At 48.9% G+C, this 21,150-nt stretch overlaps 1 protein-coding gene across 1 annotated transcript in view; it reads left to right on the plus strand.

Annotated features, from left to right (window-relative positions):
- Window positions 1-21,150, plus strand: part of LOC146009319 (uncharacterized) — a 67,538-nt gene continuing 46,388 nt past the window's right edge. Inside the window, exon 1 of the mRNA XM_083149569.1 lies at window positions 1-266. Coding sequence (XP_083005695.1) covers window positions 108-266 — 159 coding nt within the window. The 5' untranslated portion in view covers window positions 1-107. The remainder of the gene's footprint in view (window positions 267-21,150) is intronic.

Genomic DNA, 21,150 nt, shown 5'->3' on the forward strand with positions numbered 1-21,150 from the left:
GGCTCTCACACACAATAAAGGCTGTTGCTGCGGGTGTCTGTGTGTGACTGTGTAGCCCCACAGTGGGCAGGCCGGGGGAAGGCGGTGCATGACGCCCCCAGCTTGGTATGCGATGGGCCGGCTCAGTGACAGCGGCCAGGCGGGGCGGAGGAGAGCCGGAGCCTGCGAGCGGAAGGCGGAGGCAGCAGCAGGAGCAGCAGCCGGGAGTGGGTGATGGTAGGGCAGCAGCTCCGGAGCGGATGGCACAGTCCCCCCGGAGTGGGCAGGTAGGCATCCTGGACACCTATGTTTGAGTAAGGGTCACGGGGCATCAGGAGGCCGGATATACTTGCCCCTGCCTGTAGAATGAGGGGCAGATCACAGGGGTTAGTGAGCTGGAGCAGAGGGGAGGGTAAGCTGGCACCAGGGCATGGGCCAACTGGCAGAAGTTAGGGGCTCACCTGGGCACATCAGGGGGCTGAACTTTCTCCTGAGACAAGCTGTAAAGTGAGATCACTGTCTGTGCTGGGCATATAAGGAACAGGGGGGGGGGGTTGGGTGAGGCCTTGCCCAGGGTAAGTTCTGCCAGGTGCCATGGGGTACATAAAAAGTACTATAGAGAGTACTATTTGTGCAGGAGGGCATGGGCGTAATGCCTAAAGGTGCAGGGTGCAATGTAAACTGAAATGGGAAGGGCAGGAGCACTGACAAACTTTTGCTACAGTATGTGGCCCCCCAATTTTGCATTCTGCCCTTGCAAATGTTGCATTCTGCCCCTTGGCAGCGAGCACGGCTGTATATATTGGTATCAGATGCACATTGTGATAGTTTGGTATTGTATTAGTCACATCCAATAAACACTAGCCACGCTGGTGTGACGCGACACGGGCACAGCATTTGACCCATTGGCATGAGTGGCAAGGGTGCTTGTTGGTAGTGAAGTGAAATAAATGACCTTTTTTTTGCTTGTTTCTTGCAAAACTGCAGCATATTGCCCAAAACCTCTGGGTAGGGACCCAAACCTGGGTTGTTATGACACGGGTCATGTATTACCACGCAGCCTCCCCTGGCATACTTACGCTCTGCCAGCTAATAATTAACTAAACAGCATTATGGAGGCTCTAGGCAAGTTCCCATGGGGCTTTTAACCCTATCATACTTGCGGACAGCAGTGTATCATTTCCTATTCATTGAATGGATATTTGGGATATTTCCTTAAATGCCAGGTGTACTTGTACCTATTAGTGGTGCACCTGTTGGGAAAGATGGCTGGCAGATGGCTGCTTGTCTTTTATTTGTGTGTGTGTTTGTGTGTGTGTGTGTGTTTGTGTATGATGCTACTAGTTATTCATGCGAGACACCATTATAGTTCCTACTTTAGTTTCCAGCCTGAGTCACCCCCAGTAATGGGTCCATATTCGTCATACCCTCACCGGCATCTCATCAACGTACAGCTGACTAAGATTACATTACAGTATATAGCGCACATGATGGTTTTTATAACGATCGTGCCATTTGTTGCACATGATTTTCTGTTGGTATCCGTTGTTGTTGTTAACCTCCTCTATGCCATTGCCAAGTGATGCCTTCTGCAGATAGCTGTAGATGTGGGCATCGCTGCTGGTTTTATAGCCATTGGAACCTAGTCATTGTCGACCTAGACATTAACCAGGAATCTTTGTTCTTAAAATAAAAGCATTTTATTAAGACCTCCAGCTTTCCGAGCAAGTATTTGTCACACATTGTATAGCCAGATGTACTAAGTGATAAAGCGGGGAGAGATAAACTACCACTCAACCTGTCGTTTTTGAAACACAGCCTATAACACGGCAATTAGAAGCCCATTGGCTGGTACTTTATCACCCTCCACTTTATCTCTGTAGCCCAGAGTGCAAAGCGGGGCCCTCTTTGGATGATGGGCGCAGTCCCTTATGGTGTTAAAGGTGAGATTGCCGCTTGCGAAACACTTGTCCCGCGTTAAGCGTTTGCAGAAGGGTTGTGCTGGATGCGGCAGAGGAGTGCCTGAAGAAGGGCACGGAAGTGTTTTGGGAGGGATCTGATTGGCTCCTTCGCGAATTGTGTCCCACAGGCTTCTGTATGGTAATACCATCTAAAGATGGCATTGCCCACCGCATCCAGGCTCCAGAATCTATTGTTTGGTGGATATTTGGCAAGCGTCCAATTCACCCAAAACAAAATTTTTGAAATCTTAAGGTGCCCATACACTATTTATTTACAGTTTCATATAGCGCAGCATATTCTGTTGCGCTTTACAATTGGAAACAACAGTGATTAAACAAACTGGGTAGATACAAACCGACATGGAGGTAGGAGGGCCCTGCTCGCAAGCTTACAGTCAATAGGGATAATAGGAGGGATACATAGTGATAGAATTCCATAGCATGGCAGTCCCACCCGATTACTAGACGGTCCTGATGGGATGCAATTAGATATGAATGCTACTGGAGGTTGTGTGGAGGTCCTGAATATGATACGCTTGCCTGAAGAGGTGAGTTTTCAGGGAACGCTTGAAATTTTGGAGGCTGGAGGAGAGTCTTAGTATGCGTGGAAGGGCATTCCATAAGGTGGGTGGTGCCCGACAAAAATCCTGCAAGTGTAAGTGGGAGCGAGTAATGAGTGTGGATGAGAGACCCAGATTTTGTGTGAGTGGAGAGGTCGGGTGGGGATATATTTTGAGATAAACTAGGCGATTCACATGCGATTTGGGCTCTTTTCATGCAACTGCACCGGTAAATTGCATGAAAAGCATCCAAGTTGCATGTGATTGACAGCAGGTCCGATGCGCAGTCTGTGCGCATCGCACCGGAGTCTGCGAGTCGCACCGGCTACAAAAGAAATCTCTTGGACTGCTTGTGGGCCGGGAAGTCTTGGCTGGGATTGCATGCAATATATGGTATACGAAAGGACCGCATACATTCTTTCACATGCGATCCAGCTGCCGGGAAGGTCCCGGGCATCTCAAGGAGGGATTGCCCTAGCGTATGCCCATCTTAACTATTGCCCCGCACACTGAATCGCACAGATGGCTCAGCAAAGACCCCTCAGCACAAAACAACTGCACCAGAAAACGTAACGGTACCTAATATACATATAATACAGTGTTCACTCTAGGATTTTTGTATGGCAGGACCCTGACCACCGGGCAGGGCACTTTTCAATCGAGAGGGCACATTTAATATTAAAATATACAAAAAATTGCACACTGCATTAGGATTACGCTGATTAAACATGCCCATGACATATTCTGTCGTAATGACAATTACACATTATGGCACACACTGTAATGCCTCTTACACTTTATACCACACACCATAATGCCCATTACACATGATGCCATACACCGTAATACCCATTACACATGATGGCACACACTGAAAGTTCTCAGCGGCATGTCAGCACGGTGATGGTGGGGGGGCAGCGTAGGGGCGCACAGTACAGCACACAAAAAGGGCAGGGCGCATCTTGAGGTTTTAAAAATGGGCCTCGTGCGGCACCCTGCAAAAGAAGCTTAGAGGGAACACCAATATTATACAAATAAATACAGGATCGTGTTTACAGGCAATAACCCCTTTACAATCTGTTGCATCCAATCATTTAGAAAATGAATGCCTTGCTCGCTTGTATTGTCCCCGGCTATCCAGCAGCACAGAGGAGCTGTTGCTGTTATTGCACTACATAGTGTTTGCACTGGAAATCAGGCTGTAGTTATGATGTGCAGCTACACACAGGACCTGCTGGAGCGGGCTGGAGATCTGCATTAGTCACAATGAAGCTGCGGTGTGGGTGTGTGGGGCTGTCTATCTGTTGCTGTTCCTGCGAGTGAGTTTGTGGGCTGTCTCGCTGAAAGCTATTAGTGATTTGCATTAACGTGTCCTTGGTGCAGGAATGGTTAAGCAACAGGTTGCCAAATGGTGTGATCAGCAAATGTAAGTGGTTGCAGTGATATCATCTGCTTTGTCTAGCTAGCAGGTATTACCCCTTTCACATCGCATCTTATTACCAGGTTCATGCCCGGTAATTGGTGCGATGTGAAAAGGTGATACTGGGTCCTACAAACGGTTAGCAACTGGTTAAAATGAAGGGTTCATTGCCGTGTTGCTTTGTGGTGTGAACGAATTAATCGGGGCGAAACCACCCGTTTCCCGTTCACACCAATGGAGGAGGCAGCGCCAGTTCTAAGGGCTGCCAATGACGCTCTGTCGCTCTGGCACACCCCCAGATGACGTCAGTGAACCGGCAATATTGCCGATTTGCTGAGGCTATTTAAACAGACCAAAATGCATGGTCGCACCGGGACTGAAACATTTCTAAGTCCCGGTGCGACCCTGCATTCTGAAAGCGGTATAAGCGGGTGTGGTATAGGAGTCCGACAGTCGGGATCCCGACAGTCATCAGCCCGAGGTCGGGATCCCAACTGGCCGGACTCAGACAGCATGGTGAGCGCAACTAAGCCCACCACGAGGGAGAATAGCAGGTGGCCATCGGCCGTCTGTCGGTGTTTTGACAGTCGGGATCCCGACATCGGGTAAATGCCAGTTGGGACCCCTTCCGGCACCCATATAAGCTGGCCAGGAGCAGGTTATCTCCCTATAGGTGTGGAAGTGCAAACCCTGCACTAATGAACGCAGCTAATATGATTTATCTGATGTACCTGCAAGCCTGGCCCTAGGGCCCAAAACTGAGGTCACTGATTTTGTTTGTATTTTTTTGGTACTTGTGTAGTTTCCCGGCGGCAGGCTACGCTACATTTTCAGCATAGGCTAAGCTACGTTGTCAGCGTAGCCCAATGGCAGCGTAGTGACTCAGCGGCAGCCCTGCGTAGTCAGGTTAGTGTCCCTGTCAGGCAGCTAGTCACCGTACTGTCCCCGGGGATATGGGTTCTGTATCGCGTACATCTCCTGCACAAGGGGTGGGGGGGCGCAAGTGCGTCTCATGCACAATAAAGGACACATTTGCCAGTGCTCCATGTTACATACTGGCAAATGCCTCCATTTCAAACCCCCACTATCCACGAATCCCGAAGCGCGGCAAGCGTAGTAGTACGCGTCCTCCCGACCTTTTCATACCCCCACTATCCCCGTCGGCGTGGAGTTGATTGTATAAAGTGTGGCGAGCGCACGCCGATTACTTGACGTGTATTCCGCGTCCACTCGCCACACTTCAGGCTCGGTGTCTCGCTGCGCTCGCAACACTTTATAAACTCAACACCAGGCCGACATGGATAGTGGGGTTGTGAAAAGGTCGGGAGGATGCGTAACGCGTCCGCTCGCCACACTTCGGGCTGGCGTGGATAGTGGGGGTGTTTCAGGAACACATTCACACCTGTCATGTCAGGCAGCTTAAAATGGTCAATGGTTCCCACACAATGTAATAAGTGCTGACTGACTATGCTAACTAAGTAAGCTCTGGCTGGCTGCGAACGGACAGGAACACTACGCTGATTCTGACAGGGATGCTACGCTAACTACGTAACTGCTGCCGTGAAACTACACAAGTACCTTTTTTTTTTTTTTTAATTGGACCCGACACCATCACAATGGTTCCCTTTAGGCCTTGATGAACCCATAGGCCTTTCATTCTCTCTCTCTGTGGGCGATATCCAAGTATCCCCAATAACCCTGGGGAGCCCAAGGCTTATCAGTAAACACTGATCATGGTTGGTTTACATGCCCGGGACCTGGGTTACCTGTGACCATCGCTAAAGGTAATGATAAGTGAGAATGCTGGAGTATGATCTTTAGCAAAAATGACCGTCCCTTTGCTCTTCTCCTGATCTTCTTTGTGCTGCAGGGGGTGTTGCTCCTTCTACTTTGTGGCCCTGGCCTCACAATCAGGGCCTTGGGTAATGAAATGTGTAATCGTGAATGATTTCTCTATTAGATTGAATGATTACACACCTGAAGGACAGTGAATTGGTAAGGTTTAAACCAGGAATAAGTGGAACTATAATTGTTCTGTTCTTCATTAAACTGCACTGGGTCTCTAATTGGCCATCCAGGAGGCATAGCATGCGACCGCAGGAGCTCGTAAATTGTGGGTCCACAGTGCACCGCCTGGGAAATATGTAGCGCTAATTTGGCCGGAAACAACATCGTGCTAACATCGGTCAGCTGCAAACCTCCCAACATGACGCTCCCCAGGAGGGACACAATGCTCTGCTCCTGGACTTCCTTCTTAAATCTATGATTGCCATCACCTGTGGTGAAACGCCATTCTTATTAGTAAACCTGTTGAAAACAGATGATGGCAATCATACATTAAGAAGAATATCCAGGTGCACTCATTACTCACTGACACAATTTAAAATATCACAGGTGGAGCTAATTATTTCACCTGTGATTCTGTGTGGGGTCCTGGAAAACGTGCACTGTTGGGGGGGGTCCTGAGGATCTAAGTTGAGAACCACTGTCTTAGAAAATGCCCTCAAATCACCCCGTGTGGCGCGGCCATAAGAGACCCAACTCAATAGCAACTGGTCACAAGAAATGGGACAGGTCCTATCACCCTTACAGATTCCTGATGTGAAGTTTGGGCCTTGGATCTGTGACTCCCCACATCTTAATATTTTATATTTTTATGCTTATTCCTTTCTTCAATTTTGTTTTTTTCTGTCATGTATGTGTGTAATTATGTATGTTCCTCTGCTTCCATACTTTGAGTCGCTTTATGTTATATTCGCTTTTGCCGCCAACGCTTGTTTGCAGCCATGATGCACGAGCTACCTGATAGATTTTTGTCACCTTGACATTTATGAGTGAGCTCACTGGAATTTTATGTTCGCTTTGAAAAAAATGTCATTCTATTTCCCTCTGTTTTGAAAATCATATCTAATCCCACCAATGGGCAGGTGACTCCTTTCCCCAAAAACAGATATTATGCAACTGTGATCATTGTAATGACTTGGTTACAGGTTGTTCTAACCTGACCACTTCACAGCTGAGGGCATCCCAGGATAAGATCGGTCATAATGACCACGTGGAGAACATCATTGCGTACGGAGTATATCCAGTCTGTCCTGGAATAAATACCTGTATATAAATGTGCATATATATTTTGTTGCTATATGGATGGCAGTGTTGTTTGGAGATGGAACTCCATTGTACTCCAGGCCGGCGCCACCACTAGGCAGTTCTAGGCATTTGCCTGGGGCGCCGGCCACTGGAGGGCGGCACTTTGTAGCCTGGACCCCCGTGGAGTCAGGTGAGCATTGCCCGCACACTCCATCCCCCGTCCTGACCAGGTCAGAGGTGACCGCCCCCTAACCACACCCCCCCCCCTCCTCTATACTCGCTGTAACAATGTCCCTGTCCTGTTTTCTGCCCACACAGTGCCGCCGGGGGAAGGAGGGCTGTCCGCGTCCACTGCCGCGCTGCAGGGAGGAGGGGGGGATGTTGGGAGAAGCTGCCCAGTCCTGCACCCCCGCTCGCCCCCGTGGATCACGGCAAATGGCGCCCGTACAGCACCCTCCTCCTGGACCTGCACCGGCCCTGAATGTACTCCTGGTGGTGCAGCCATCCAAAAAACAGGTGCAGGAATTCTACTTTGGCATGAACGCTAAATCATAGTTGCCTACCTGTTTTATTCTCCTTCTATGGGTGTCGTGGACACCCATAGAGGGAAAAAGTGCCGGCATTGTGGCGGTCGGGATTCCGGCATCGGTATTTCGACCGTCGGGATTCGGACCGCCGGGATTTTGACCGCATCCCGTCGGGAGGTATGAATTACTTGTTGTCAATGGGATAGACAAAACCGGTGCTTTTGGCTTCCTAAAAATATGCGGACAAACAAAAGCTAATCCTGTCCCTCACCATATAACTGACCCTCAGGACGACATATAAACACAATTTGCTTAATTTAATAATTTTTTTCTACATTTCTCAATAAGAAACTTTTGACCTAGAGTATTGTGAAAAACATCCTGTTACTGTAAGGCAGGGGTGACCAACTCCAGTCCTTGTAATCTACCAACAGTTCCTAATTTCCAGATCCCCCAGCTTGGGCACAGGTGTATTCATTGTCATTGACACCATTTACAAGATCCACAGGTGGAGCTAATTACTCCACTTGTGATGTACGGGCAGGTTTATCAAGCCTGGTGATAAAGTGGCCCATGATAACTCAGTAGCCAATCAGCTCCAGCTACCTATAAAGTTACGGGCTGGGTTTGAAAAAAATAGACAGGAGCTGATGTGCTGCTGTGTTATCACCTCCCACTTTATCACTTCACCAGGCCCAATAAATCTGCCCCTCTTTTAGGAGACCTGGAAAACCTTGCTCGGTGGTCGCCCTTGACGACTGGCGTTGGCTACCGCTGCACTAGGGAACTACGATTCAATAACGTTTTGGAACCGCCGCACTGGATCCTTAGAACCGTATCTGTGGGATAGAACCATTTTATTTGAATGTTAACCAATCGCTGTGCTGTGACCGGTCTAAGAATTCATGGTTCCTTCATGCTACACCCAATTAAAGGCCGGTGTGCTGTATATCGCATTGGTTGTGACATAGATTGGAAACAGATGTGCAAGTTAAGTACATGAGATCTAATTTGGGGTTGTATTAATAGATGCAGCGGGTGATGTGATTTAAGCTGCCGACACATCCCTGGCGGACATTACCTTTCACAGAAGAAGAGTGACGGGACCACTTGATGTTACAAGAGGCGATTCCATTCGCTGTGGCACTTGCTGGGTGTTCTGACTCCCAGGATAAGAGGCCCGGAGACATTCAGTTATGTTTCATGTCACAGATGTGACCTTGTATATCGTTACTGCAGTTGCTCCTGTTCCCATGGGGCTCTGCTTGCGCTGGGCGTCTTATTTGCCTAAAATACATCTTATTATCAGTGTGATATGACTGTGTGCGACTGAGTCTCTGACTCCCCATATCAAGTGCTACAATGCAGCAGATGCATATTTTCTTCCATACATGTCCTAATGTGCTCTGTATGGGATTCGGTCGTTATGTCGACACTTAAGGTCAAAGGGCTTAGGTGAACACCTGAATAGGTCGACATGGCTAAGGTCAACAGGGTAGGACGGTCGACACAAGCATTAGGTTGACAATGGCAAGATCAACAGTTAAAAGGTTGACATGACTTGTGCCGACAGGTGGTATTTCAAGCCCTGTCATCCACTAGTAGAATATAATAGTGTGTCGTGCGCACTGATACGGTGGCCATGTTGACTTACGTCGAAATTCTGGACAAAAAAAAAAGTAAAAAACACATGTCGACATTCGGACTGTCAACATAATGCTTTTTGGGGTTTTGTGGAATTTTGCATGCAATTCATCCCGCCACTTTACACATATCAGGGTTCAGTAACACCGTATGCATGAAGACAATGACTTGCGGCGGTAAGGGCCGTCCTTTGTGCTGATAGGACGCCGGGTCACACACCCAGAAGTCCTATCTGCACATGCGTCTAGGGGGGTGCTGGGGTGGGGATCTGATTAGATCCGCCTCGACGAGGCATTATTGGACAACGCCATCCAAGTCTCGGAATCTATCACATTAGTTGCACAAGCCAAAGGCGCTGTTGGAGAAATCCTGAATTTTGTGGGGTTCGGCCTTTTTAATGCATTCTAGAAAAGTGGTAATGACCCAATTTTCCATTAAATGTAAAAAAAGGAGCAATCGCTGCTTGGTACGTGCACCCAGGGCCGGCGCCACCACTAGGCAAATCTAGGCATTTGCCTAGGGCGCCAGCCACTGGAGGGCGGCACTTCGCCCCTCGCCTCTCGCATGGAGGCTGCAGGGGTGTCCGTGCCGGGTACCTGCGGCACTGTGTTATCTGGTGGCGGGGTCCCTGCAGTGATGTGCGCTATCCGGCAGCCAGGCTGCGCGCTATCCATCAGCCAATCAGCGTGCGGCGAGTTTTCAAACCCATCAGCGCTTCCCGCGCCGCTGCCGGATAGCGCGCATCACTGCAGGGACCCCGCCGCCAGATCACACAGTGTCGCAGGTACCCCCCCCCACCGTAGGCACCGGGGCGCCCCACCCCCCCTCGTCTGGGGTGCTCCTGTGCCTTGCACCGGCCCTGCGTGCGCCGTGAGGAAATAATCATAAGTAATTGTGTATATGAGATAATACGGTACTGGGGAAGGAGAACGTAGTTCTGGAATAAAACACCCACAATGTAGAGGGCTACCTGCTAGAGAATGTCTCCAGACCGGTTTAATATCAGCGTTATATAGTTAGTAATTACTGTTTTTGATATTACATTAATAAGGAGTTCTGCCGCCATGTTATTAGGGTGGGTAGAGGAGCATGTGCTCAGTGTGTTGCTTTGTACTTCAGCAGTTGTTAGTGGGGGGGATTTATCAAGGCCTAGGGAGAGATAAAGTAACAACCAATGATCTCTGGTCATTTTTCAAACACATCCTGTAACGGGACCGTGTTCCATTTGGTCGGTACTTTTAAGAGGCCTACACACGTGGGATGTTCTGAGTCATGCTAGATTGCTCAGAACGCTCAGCACACAGATGTGTCAGGGCCAATGTTCTCCCGGTTCGGACCTGGGTTACTAGACAATGTGAACGGATTACCCTGGCCGATCGACCCAGGTGCCGTATACACTCTAGGGAGGAGGCATCGTCAGCTCCAAGTGCTGCCTCCTCCTCTGACCCCCCCACCCGATGACACGCCGCTGTTCCGCCCCGCCCTCCTGATGATGTCAGCGACCTGGATGTCAGCCCTCCCTGGATGCACCCATGTCCAATTTCCTAGTGCGACCTGGAATTTGTGATGTGAAAGCGATATGTGTCGCTACAGGCAATGCTGGAAACTTTTGGCTGTGAAACGCGTGGCCTTATTTGTTAAGGCTGCCTATAGTACATTATATGCATGGAATGGTTTGTCCACAGCCAGGCCCTCTAAAGTAAATGGTTAATGGCCAAACTGAAAACTGACTTTTATTTCCACCGAAGGCGGGTCATGTGACGTCAACCACCTGCCCCAAGCAGGGAACACAACGCCGGCTTTCCCCAGGGGAGCGCCCAGCATTTTCATGGGAACGCCCCTTAAACGCTGGGAATTCTCCCTCCAGGCCCCCACTGCCCACCTCCCTCCCTCCTCTAATCATGCGAACGCCTTGGCGAGTAATACACTAGGCATTCGCACAGGGGTTCTGCACATGCACAGATATGCGCCCCTTTATTTGCATGCAAAGTTTTCACACGGGCCACCTAGTGTCAGATGTATCTTCCTTTGGTATTGGAAGCCATGCCATTGGGGAACGCAGAACGCTACATTCGTCCAACTCCTGCGACTGGTTACTGGGGTAGAAGACTCGGAACTGTAAGGTTCCATAGCCGCTGGGAACTCGCTGTATAATCCTATTAACTTGGTGGTTGTTTGTCCTAAAACATGTGACGCGTGAAGCTTACTGTGTGTGTGTGTTCTCATATAGTTGTAGTGAGGGACTTGCCGTGTCTTAATGAAGAACGTTAAGTGGCAGATTAATTAGATGATACAGAGCTGTGTGTGTTTCAGTGGGTAAGCAGGGGGCACCAACCTATCACTCTGTACGTCATGGGTGCCTGGCTTATGCGTCACCTGCGGCTGACGTTGCGTGCTATCGATTCGGCACAGGAGAACCCCTTTGTGACCAGTAACAATTTCATAATGACCTCTGTAGCAGTCACACAAATGTCATTAATTCATTATAGTCTTCTGGGACAGGGACATGATTCTGGCGCACTCCCCAAACACTGAAGTTTAAATTGTACTATGGAGAGGCCTATTTTTAATTACTTACCCCTATCCCGCGACACAAGTGATACCTAACCACAATCCTGCACTGACCACTGGAGGGTCCACATTGCCCTGTCCGCTATTATGAGTATGTTTGATGGGGGTTCTAGGTGTCGCCTTTCCCACGCTTGCCTGACTACTGTAGCTGCAGTGAGTGAGCTGTACTATTATAGAATATTATAGAACCCTATTATAACAGGAGATTTGCTATATTGTGTCAGCTTGTAATAGAATTGGTAATAGGTGTCAATGGAGCGCCTTTGTAATCCTAACCGCTTGCAGCAAGGACTTAGCGGACAGTGCTAACAGTCAGCCCTGGGAAACGGCTGCATTAGAGGAGCGTACTATGGCATAAGAAAAATAATAAGTTTAGCAACTCCGTAACTGTGGCCCTTTTGTTGGAAACAAAACCTTCACTTTCCCTGAGCTGATTTATGCTGTAAATGATCGGGCTGTTCGCTCAAACACTTTCAGCCATTCACAGTTGTTAGGGACGCTAAATATTACCCATTTATAACGCCTGCCTTACAGTCCGCCCGCTCTAAAGAGACTCTGTTTGGTCCCGAATTCCTAAGAATAGCTTGTTTTAGTATGTTTGGTCAACCAGCTGTATTGTACACCGTGATGGGAAGGGACATGTATCAAGGCTAAACCCTAAACAACCAATCACTTCAGACACTGGCCTGTGGAGCATATGCATCAAAGTTTTGGAGGGAGATAAAGTAATAACCAATCAGCTCCTTACTGTCGTGTTATAGGCTGTGTTTGAAAAATGATGGTAGCTTATTGGTTGGTGGCCTGTCTTTCTCCAAGCTTTGACACATTTGCTCCTGTGCAAAAGCTGGCGAAACCCCATAGAAGCCTATGGGCTTCTTAGCACCACCCACGCCGCCCTGCACGGACCCCCGCTGCCTACCACTGACCCCCCCTCATCTGTGTCGGGCAGCACAGCGCTGTGCTGCCCGGACCTGTGACCTCCTTCCTGCACTGTAAATTCTCTTCCAGGTGCAGGGATGAGGAAGAGAGCCCGTCTGCAGCGGTAGCAGCATCCAGCTGGGTAAGGGGGGAGGCGCCGGGGACCTGATGCGCATCGCCAGCCACAACGCAAAGGACCGCTCTTAATGCAAGAGCTGTCCTTTGCCATAATTATCGCATATGTTAGTGCATATGCGATAATTATGACTGCGGCAGCCGGCGATGTGCAGCGAAGTGGAGGTGTGGATGTTAGAGCATCCCACCCTTGGGGTGGGGTGGAGAGTTTTTGGCCTCAAAAACTGTCACAGCTCAAAGTGAAAGTATTACTGTAATAAAAAAAGTGTCTTGATCGTAAGTGCTGATGGGCCTATAAAATTATTGGTACTCTTTACCTAGAAGGGCGCCCATCGTGGTGATCGCGGGCATCGCGGGCAGTACATTAACGGCCGCGACGCGATGCCCGCGATCACCGCGATTTCCCATAGGGTTCAATGTTAAATTTTGTGCTGACCGCGATTTTACATTCAATGCTTCAATGGCCGCGATTTGGCCATAGGAATCAATGTTAAATGGGCTACAGAGCCCAAATAGGCACAATTAACCCTTAAATGTCCCCCCAAATTTGTAACGCCACCCCACGATCCACGCCAACCCGAAGCGTGGCGAGCGCAGCGGTACGCGTCCTCCGACCTTTTCATGCCCTACTATCCACGTCGGCGTGGAGTTGAGAATAGAATAGTGTGGCGAGCGCAGCGAGCCACCGAGCCCGAAGCGTGGCGAGCGCACGCGGATACCTTCACAGTTATACGCGTCCCCTCGCGGGCTTCACAGGTGTCCGTGGCGACGCGGACACCTGTGAAGTCCGCGAAGGGACGCGTTTACCTGTGAAGGTATCCGCGTCCCCTCGCGGGGCTCGCTGCGCACGCCACGCTTCGGGCTCGGTGGCTCGCTGCGCTCGCCACACTATTCTATTCTCAACTCCACACCGACGTGGATAGTAGGGCATGAAAAGGTCGGAGGACGCGTACCGCCGCCCCTCGCGGGCTCGCTGCGCTCGCCACGCTTCGGGTTGGCGTGGATCGTGGGGTGGCGTTAAAAATTTGGGGGGACATTTAAGGGTTAATTGTGCCTATTTGGGCTCTGTAGCCCATTTAACATTGATTCCTATGGTAAAATCGCGGGCATTGAGGCATTTTACATTAAAATCGCGGTCAATCATCCTTTTTAACATTGTTCCCTATGGGAAAATCGCGGTCATCGCGGGCAGCCGATTTTTATGTACCCGCGATTTACCCGCGATGACCGCGATTTTTTACCGCCCTTCTAGGTAAAGAGTACCAAATTATTGACTTTTTGTTGCCTTTCATGGTAAATGTGTCACTGGCCAGTGCTGTAGAACTCTGTGCCCACATATATTGTGTGCCTGGAAGCTTCGGCAATGAACAGGCCGGAGAGAGTGCCAGACGAAACTGCTGCCTCTGCGGTTTCATTGTCCGCTAGTTCCCCTTCCACATCTGTTCTTTATGACCTGGACACAAAGCCAAGTTTAGCTATTCCTGATAATGGGAACAACTTTTCATCGGGATTTCAGGAACGTTGGTGCTCAGCTACAACACTGACTGTTCCTTGCCCTGCTGCCTGCTCGTGTATTCAGTGCAGTTGTTTGGTGCTGCATCTTGTAATTAGGAGCTGAAACTAATTTATATTTCTATAGTTTATCGTCATCCAACTCTTCACTGTCATTTAGCGCCGCGTCCCTTCGTATGGCTCGCTATGCTTTGGGCACTATTTTATTCTCCCACCGTGCCGTAGTGGATAATAGGGCATGAAATATCGCCTGTCGGCACATGCCGGGTCAATAATAAATTGTGAAAAACCCTATATCAACATTTTGACTGTCAGCCTTCCCCATGTCAACCTAATGCATGTGTCGACCTTCCTGCATGTCGACCTAGTGGTGCAGACTGAATGCTTGTCGACCCAATGCTTGTAGACCTAGTGACCGTATCCCTTTATTTCTGCAAGGTCTCATCCTCCTGTGCTTTTCATAGCTGTATCTATGATCATACAACTGTTTTTAAGCAGGTCAAAACACCTTTGTTGTGTACTATTTCCATCTATGCATTGTTGCATTTCTAGTGTTGGGTTAGTAATTCTCCCAGGTATCATCTGTGCATTGTTGCACCCAATGGTCCCTATTCTAGGGTTGGTTGTCAGCGTGTGGCCGCATTTCACCCCCTCTCTGCGGTGCACTAAGACTCCTGTAAGCAGCCTTGTCCCTCTCCAAGACCTGGCGGCACCGAACTAGGGCCAGACCTAATTTGATGCCGCAAACGTGGCTGACCTTTTGGTGTACCACACAATTGGGCCCACACACTCAGGCATCCTTAAATATCCATATTGTAGAGCATCAAGAATGGAGTTGGCATAGAGGTATTTGGTGAGAACGCTGTATACCAGGTGCTCAAGAAGTTTTTCTTCTGACTGTTCCCAAATCGACTACTGATATAGTGGCACGTGTGCTTTCCAATGGTTCAGTGCGCGCACGCACACACACACACACACACACACACACACAAACACATTGTTTCATACACAATATTATTACAAATATAGTATAAAATAACGTTCAGGCTTTGTATAAGGTGCATATCTAACATACTGTAAATGCTTTCTGTGTTTAGGTTTGGGTCTCATCCCCAAGTTATATCATTATGTTCATGCAAATATTCTAAAATCCAAAACACATTTAGGCCCCAGCATTTCCCATCAGGGCTGTGTGTGTGTGTGTATTATATAGCTTTATTTTCATCAGGGTAACACTTATGGTATAAACATAGGCCATAAACAGAACTATGCAAAGAAGCCATTTACTCTGACACAATGACTTATAAGCTGAAAGGAAACTATAATTAAGTTACATGCAATTGAACGCTGCAATATATTTTACAACACTTTTTAACTGTTACAATTCCACTTCCTTCACCTCAGTGTTTTTATTAGCATGTTATTGAAGCGCTTTCCGGCCGTCTCTCCTTGTATTGCTATATATATAAACTGAATAAATTCCTGAACAATTGTATTATATTGCAGTAAAGTGAGCTGCCGTGTTCTACTGCATGCAGTGTGTTTGTATCCCGATCCCATGTACGTGAGTGCTGCTTTCCCCTCTGACATAATGAGGGATGATGCTTCTGACTCACAAACTGAGCGCTGTTCTCACCTTGTTCAGAATGTTGGGTTTTTTGCTTTGTTTTTTAAAATAATTTTCTTTTTCAAAGCGCTTGAAACAGATAGACCACCGATAATCCGGCACCGTTCGTTCTAGCACTGTGCCGGATTACCTGTTTTGTCGGATTATCAGTGGTATTATCTGCATCCATAGGAGCCCCCTGCAGCGTGATGTATTAAGCCTGGAGAAGAGATAAAGTGGCGATAGAGTGAAAGGAGATAAAGCACCGGCCAATGAACTGTGGGGTAGATGTATGAAGCAGTTATAAGGGAGGAGAAGTGATAAAGTGCCTGGTACTTTGGGCCTTATTCTAGTTCACTCTTTTTGACAAAATCCTTCTTAGATGGACAAAACCATGTGCACTGCAGGGGGGCAGATGTAAAATGTGCAGAGAGAGTTATATTTGGGTGATTTATTTTGTTTCTGTGCAGGGAAAATACTGACTGCTTTAATTTTACACTGCAATATAGATCTCACTTCGAAGTAAAACCCCATCCAAATCTAATTCTCTCTGCACAAGTAACATCTGCCCCACCTGCAGTGCACATGGTTTTGTCCATCTAAGAAAGTTTTTGTCAGAAAGAGTGAACTAGAATAAGGTTTTTAATCACCAGCCAATCAGCTCCTGACTGTCCCTATTTAAACCCAGCCTGTAATTTAACAGTCAGGAGCTGATTGGCCGGTGATAAAGTACCAGGCACTTTATCACTTCTCCTCCCTTATCACTGCTTCATACATCTACCCCTGTGTTTGAAATTGACAGTTGGGGGTTGATTAGCTGGTGCACTATCTCCTTCCTCTTCATCTCCAGTTTATCTCTTCACCAGGCTTAATACATCTACCCCACTGTGCGGTAAACGGGACACACCTAGACAGGAGGAGATGCCCCTGGGGACAGTTTGAGCGTAGGGTTGGCAGGATGAAGCGATTGTGTGTGGGTGTCGGGACAGAGGGGGTGTGGGGAACAGCAGAGTGGTGGCAGGGCTGAGCAGAGGCAGCAGAGACTGAGGTGACCCGTTTGATACTAGTTCTGTTATACTGGTATGTAATAATGGGGAAGTAATAAGTTTTGGGTCTAATTCTAAGTCGGACGCATGTGGAAATGTGAACCGATCTTGTTGCTATCTGCATACTGCGTCAGCGAGGGGATTCGGGCAGCGGGGGCGGAGTTCGGTTGGGCGCTGGGTGGTTGGGCGCCAGGCACTTTGTTCATAAATGTTCCACCGCATACCACCTATCTGATGAATCGGGGGACCTAATGCCTGCCAGCTGGGTTACCACTGCCACATTACAGAGCTACCACCGCCATTGACCGTTCCTTGTTGGCATGTGGGAAATCCAAATTTCGGGGTAAATTTACCTGTTGAACATGGGATGTTGCTAGGGGCAACCAACCAGATTCTATCTATTATCTTCTAGAAAGTGCTTAAGTAGAATCTGATTGGTTGCTATGGGCAAGATCCCATGTTCTATAGAACTCCCATCTTTTAAATGTACCCCTTTGTATTGAATTCTGAGATGGTGTGACCCATATCTCCAGCACCAAAACATGATGCGCTGACGTCTTTGCAGCAAATGAAAAGCCGCTGGATTGCATAGATATCGTTGTGTGTGTGTGTATATAATATAATTTTATTATCCGGTCTTATTGATGTTTATCTCAATACTTGAGGTCCCCATACACCTGCGATTTGGTCACCCTTCATCCGATTTTGGCGAGAAATCGGATGAAAAGTGTCGATACATCGCATGTGTTTGACACTAGGCTCCGATACGCTGCACAGTCCCATAAGCATCGCATCGGAGCCTGAAGGTCGCACGGGCTGCACTATAGATATATTGTATCTTCCAACCTCCGCCAGACTTGGCTGAGATCATACACGATACATCCCTGTGGTTCTAGGGGGATCACGGATGACCTCAGAGACGTTGTCCTAGTGTATGACCACCTTTTAGAAATTCAAGGTTTTCCGACGTATGTGAAAAATCACAACCCGGGAGCAGGGGCTCCAAAAGGTGATTAATACGATTTCTTCATTTCTCCTTCAGGACCCCGGTGCGCTACTGTGACTGTGTGGTCTGCCGGCCAGTGCTGGAGAGGGAATCCTATAGCTGCTGCTTTTACAGTCACAGGACTGAAGCAGATGGGCCCCTGTACGTACATGCGTTGGGGGATTTGTGGGATATCCTGCAAATATCCATTGACCCATAAGCCCCTGGAAGAACTAAAGGAAGATCAGAGTTTAGTTGTCGTTCTTTCGCTAAATGATTGATAAATGAACATTTACAGAACCCGGCTCAGATCTATGTTCTGGCTTCTTTTATCCATCATATATATGTATTTATTTTTTCAATTACTGCTTGAAATAAAAATAGTCTGTCTGTGCCCGCACCTGCTCTGAGCTATGGTGAGACAGAGAAGCAATCTGTTCTTATATGAAGCTCTCACTTCTGCAATTCTGACCGTTAATGCGATTTAGGGGAAACCGAAGGAAAGCTTTAAGTAGCAAAACTTCTGCCCACCACCTCTATTATCACCCCTTAGAACGTGGATATTTCTATTGAAAAGCTATAAAATATATACATGCCGACAGTGGGACCCAGGTGCGCTGCCCAGGCGCCGGCCACTGAGCCCCAGCAGCACTCAACAGGATCCTGGGTCTTCACCACCTTTTCCGGCAGCATAACCGCTACACCCTAGAGTCCCGGAGTGACGTTTCTTGTTGCTGATGTATTGGATGACAGACATTCCGTTTAAGCGAGCACCTAGGCAAGTACATTTGGGGTTTGGCACTCAAGACAGTTTGCAGGGGGAGGCGCCAAATACCCTAGAACCGGCCCTGCAGCCGCCCCTTGCCAGGGCGCTGATGGTGACCCCGGACTTTATGGTTCACATCGGTATCTCCACATATTTGGGCTCCTGCTCGGGCAGCGCCCCTCGCCCCAGACTCTCCCTCCTCCATTGCCAGCCTGCTGCATGGCAGCCACTGCTGCGCGTTCCCTCAGCGTTACAAACATGTAATACCCCTCTCACACTCGCAAAAACACGCATCAACCCGGGATTTAGCGCAGTGTGAAAGGGTCTACAAAGAATATCCTGGATGAGCATTCCAGGATTTCTACCCAGATCCTGACCTGGGTAGATTCCGGGATCAAAACGGGATGCTCAAAAACCTGGGATATTCTTGCGAGTGTGAACTGAACAGAACAGCAATAAACTCAGTCAAGTTCAGAACATGGGGGTTGCGGGACACCCTATGGGGCCCATTTATCATTTAATATTTGTGGATCAATCGCTTCGGGGGTTAAGTATCACCTGAATGTAAGATGATCTCTGCTGCGATTTCCCCTGCATCGCCGACGGCCGCATCCTGTATAGGTTTCTATGAGGGATGCTTGATGTATCAACATCAAGCAGCATCGCTTTGGGTCCCTGGGCTGCCGCCATTCTGAGATGGTGGTAGCCCATTGTAGCCTTGGCAGGGGCCTGTATGTGGTGGATAATACATTCCTGCAATAGGATCACATTTTGCAATGCGATCCTGGGCCGTATTATTCCACCCAGATCGTAAATGCGATCCTTCATACATGGCCTCTATATCACAAACGTTTATATGTTTGGGGGGGGGGTCAGAGTCCACGTTGGATGAAAAAGTTCAAAAACTCACAAAAAAAAAGCCGCATGTCGACTTTTTTACGTGTCAACCATAGTCAGGTTGAACTTTTGCTGGTGCTAAGCTTTTGTCATTGTTGACCTAGCTCTTGCCTAGTTGCGGCGTTTGCCAGGAGTGCCCAGCGCTTACCGCAGCGGTACAGGATGGGTTGCATTAGAGATAGACCATTCATATTACCAGTGTGAGTAAGCAGATGCATCCTATATGACTCATGTCACTGAGCCCACAGTAATGTCAGTCCTTCACTTATTGTCATATCCTGTTCCATCTGTTTAGAATCATCATTCCGCCCACTGAGCAAACATGTGTCTGAGTCAGCGCTGAGCGCAGGTGATTTGCTGATAAGATACCCTGTACTGTTTTGGTTTGATTTGTATACGAATACAGCTGTGTATTTATTTATCCAGGGACATGCCTGTAGGTGAGGTCAGAGTGTGAATGGCACTGACCGTGTGGCTGGCATCTCTGCTAGTGGGGTGGGGGGGGGGTTTAATTAGAATAAAGGTTCATACACACTAAGCGATTTTCGCCCGTCTAAGAGATTTTTGCTGGCGTGGACTCTTTTCATATCAGGACGCTAAGGAAAGCCGTCCACTCAGCAGTTGAGCGGTGGGCGGTACACACTGGGGGGCTTTTAAGCTGAAAGCAGTTCAAACCGTAAAAGTGAGCTGTTTTCAACTCAAAATCGCACAATGTGTATGGGCCTTAACCCTTTAGGATCAGGAGGTCAGACAGGCTGCACAGAAGTTCATGTCGGACCTTGGGTGCTGGTGCTGCAGCGGGCGGTGAGGAGAAGCAGGGCGGGTGCTGGTGCTGCAGCGTGCGGTGAGGAGCAGGAGGTTGGCAGCGGGAGCTGAGCACTAGCGGGTGTTCAGCAGGACGGGCAGTGGCTTGTATTAGAAATTTAAAATAACCTGTCAAATGACTAGCCGGCCTCTGAGTGGCTGAGAGCTCTCTCAACCAATCAATGGCCACTCAGAGGAAAGCCACTGATTGGCTGAGAATGCTCTCTGTCAGCCAATCAGAGGCCGGTCAGTCATTTGACAGGTTCTTTTAAAATTCTAATAACCGCCGCTGCCCATCCTGCTGAACACCTGCTAGCTCTCATCACGCGCCACCCTCCCCACTGCTCCTCACCGCCTGCTGCAGCACCAGCGCCGCCGCCCACCACGCTTCTCCTCACCGCTACCACTGCAGCTCCAGCACCCGCCACGCTTCTCCTCACCGCCCACTGCAGCTCCAGCACGCGCCACGCTTCTCCTCACTGCCCACTGCAGCTCCAGCACCCGCCACGCTTCTCCTCACCGCTACCACTGCAGCTCCAGCACCCGCCACGCTTCTCCTCACCGCTATCACTGCAGCTCCAGCACCCGCCACGCTTCTCCTCACCGCTACCACTGCAGCTCCAGCACCCGCCACGCTTCTCCTCACCGCTACCACTGCAGCTCCAGCACCCGCCACGCTTCTCCTCACCGCCCACTGCAGCTCCAGCACCCGCCACGCTTCTCCTCACC

The sequence above is a fragment of the Crinia signifera genome, chromosome 6, assembly GCF_055691185.1.
Source record: "Crinia signifera chromosome 6, ASM5569118v1, whole genome shotgun sequence".
NCBI classification, from domain to species: Eukaryota; Metazoa; Chordata; class Amphibia; order Anura; family Myobatrachidae; genus Crinia; species Crinia signifera.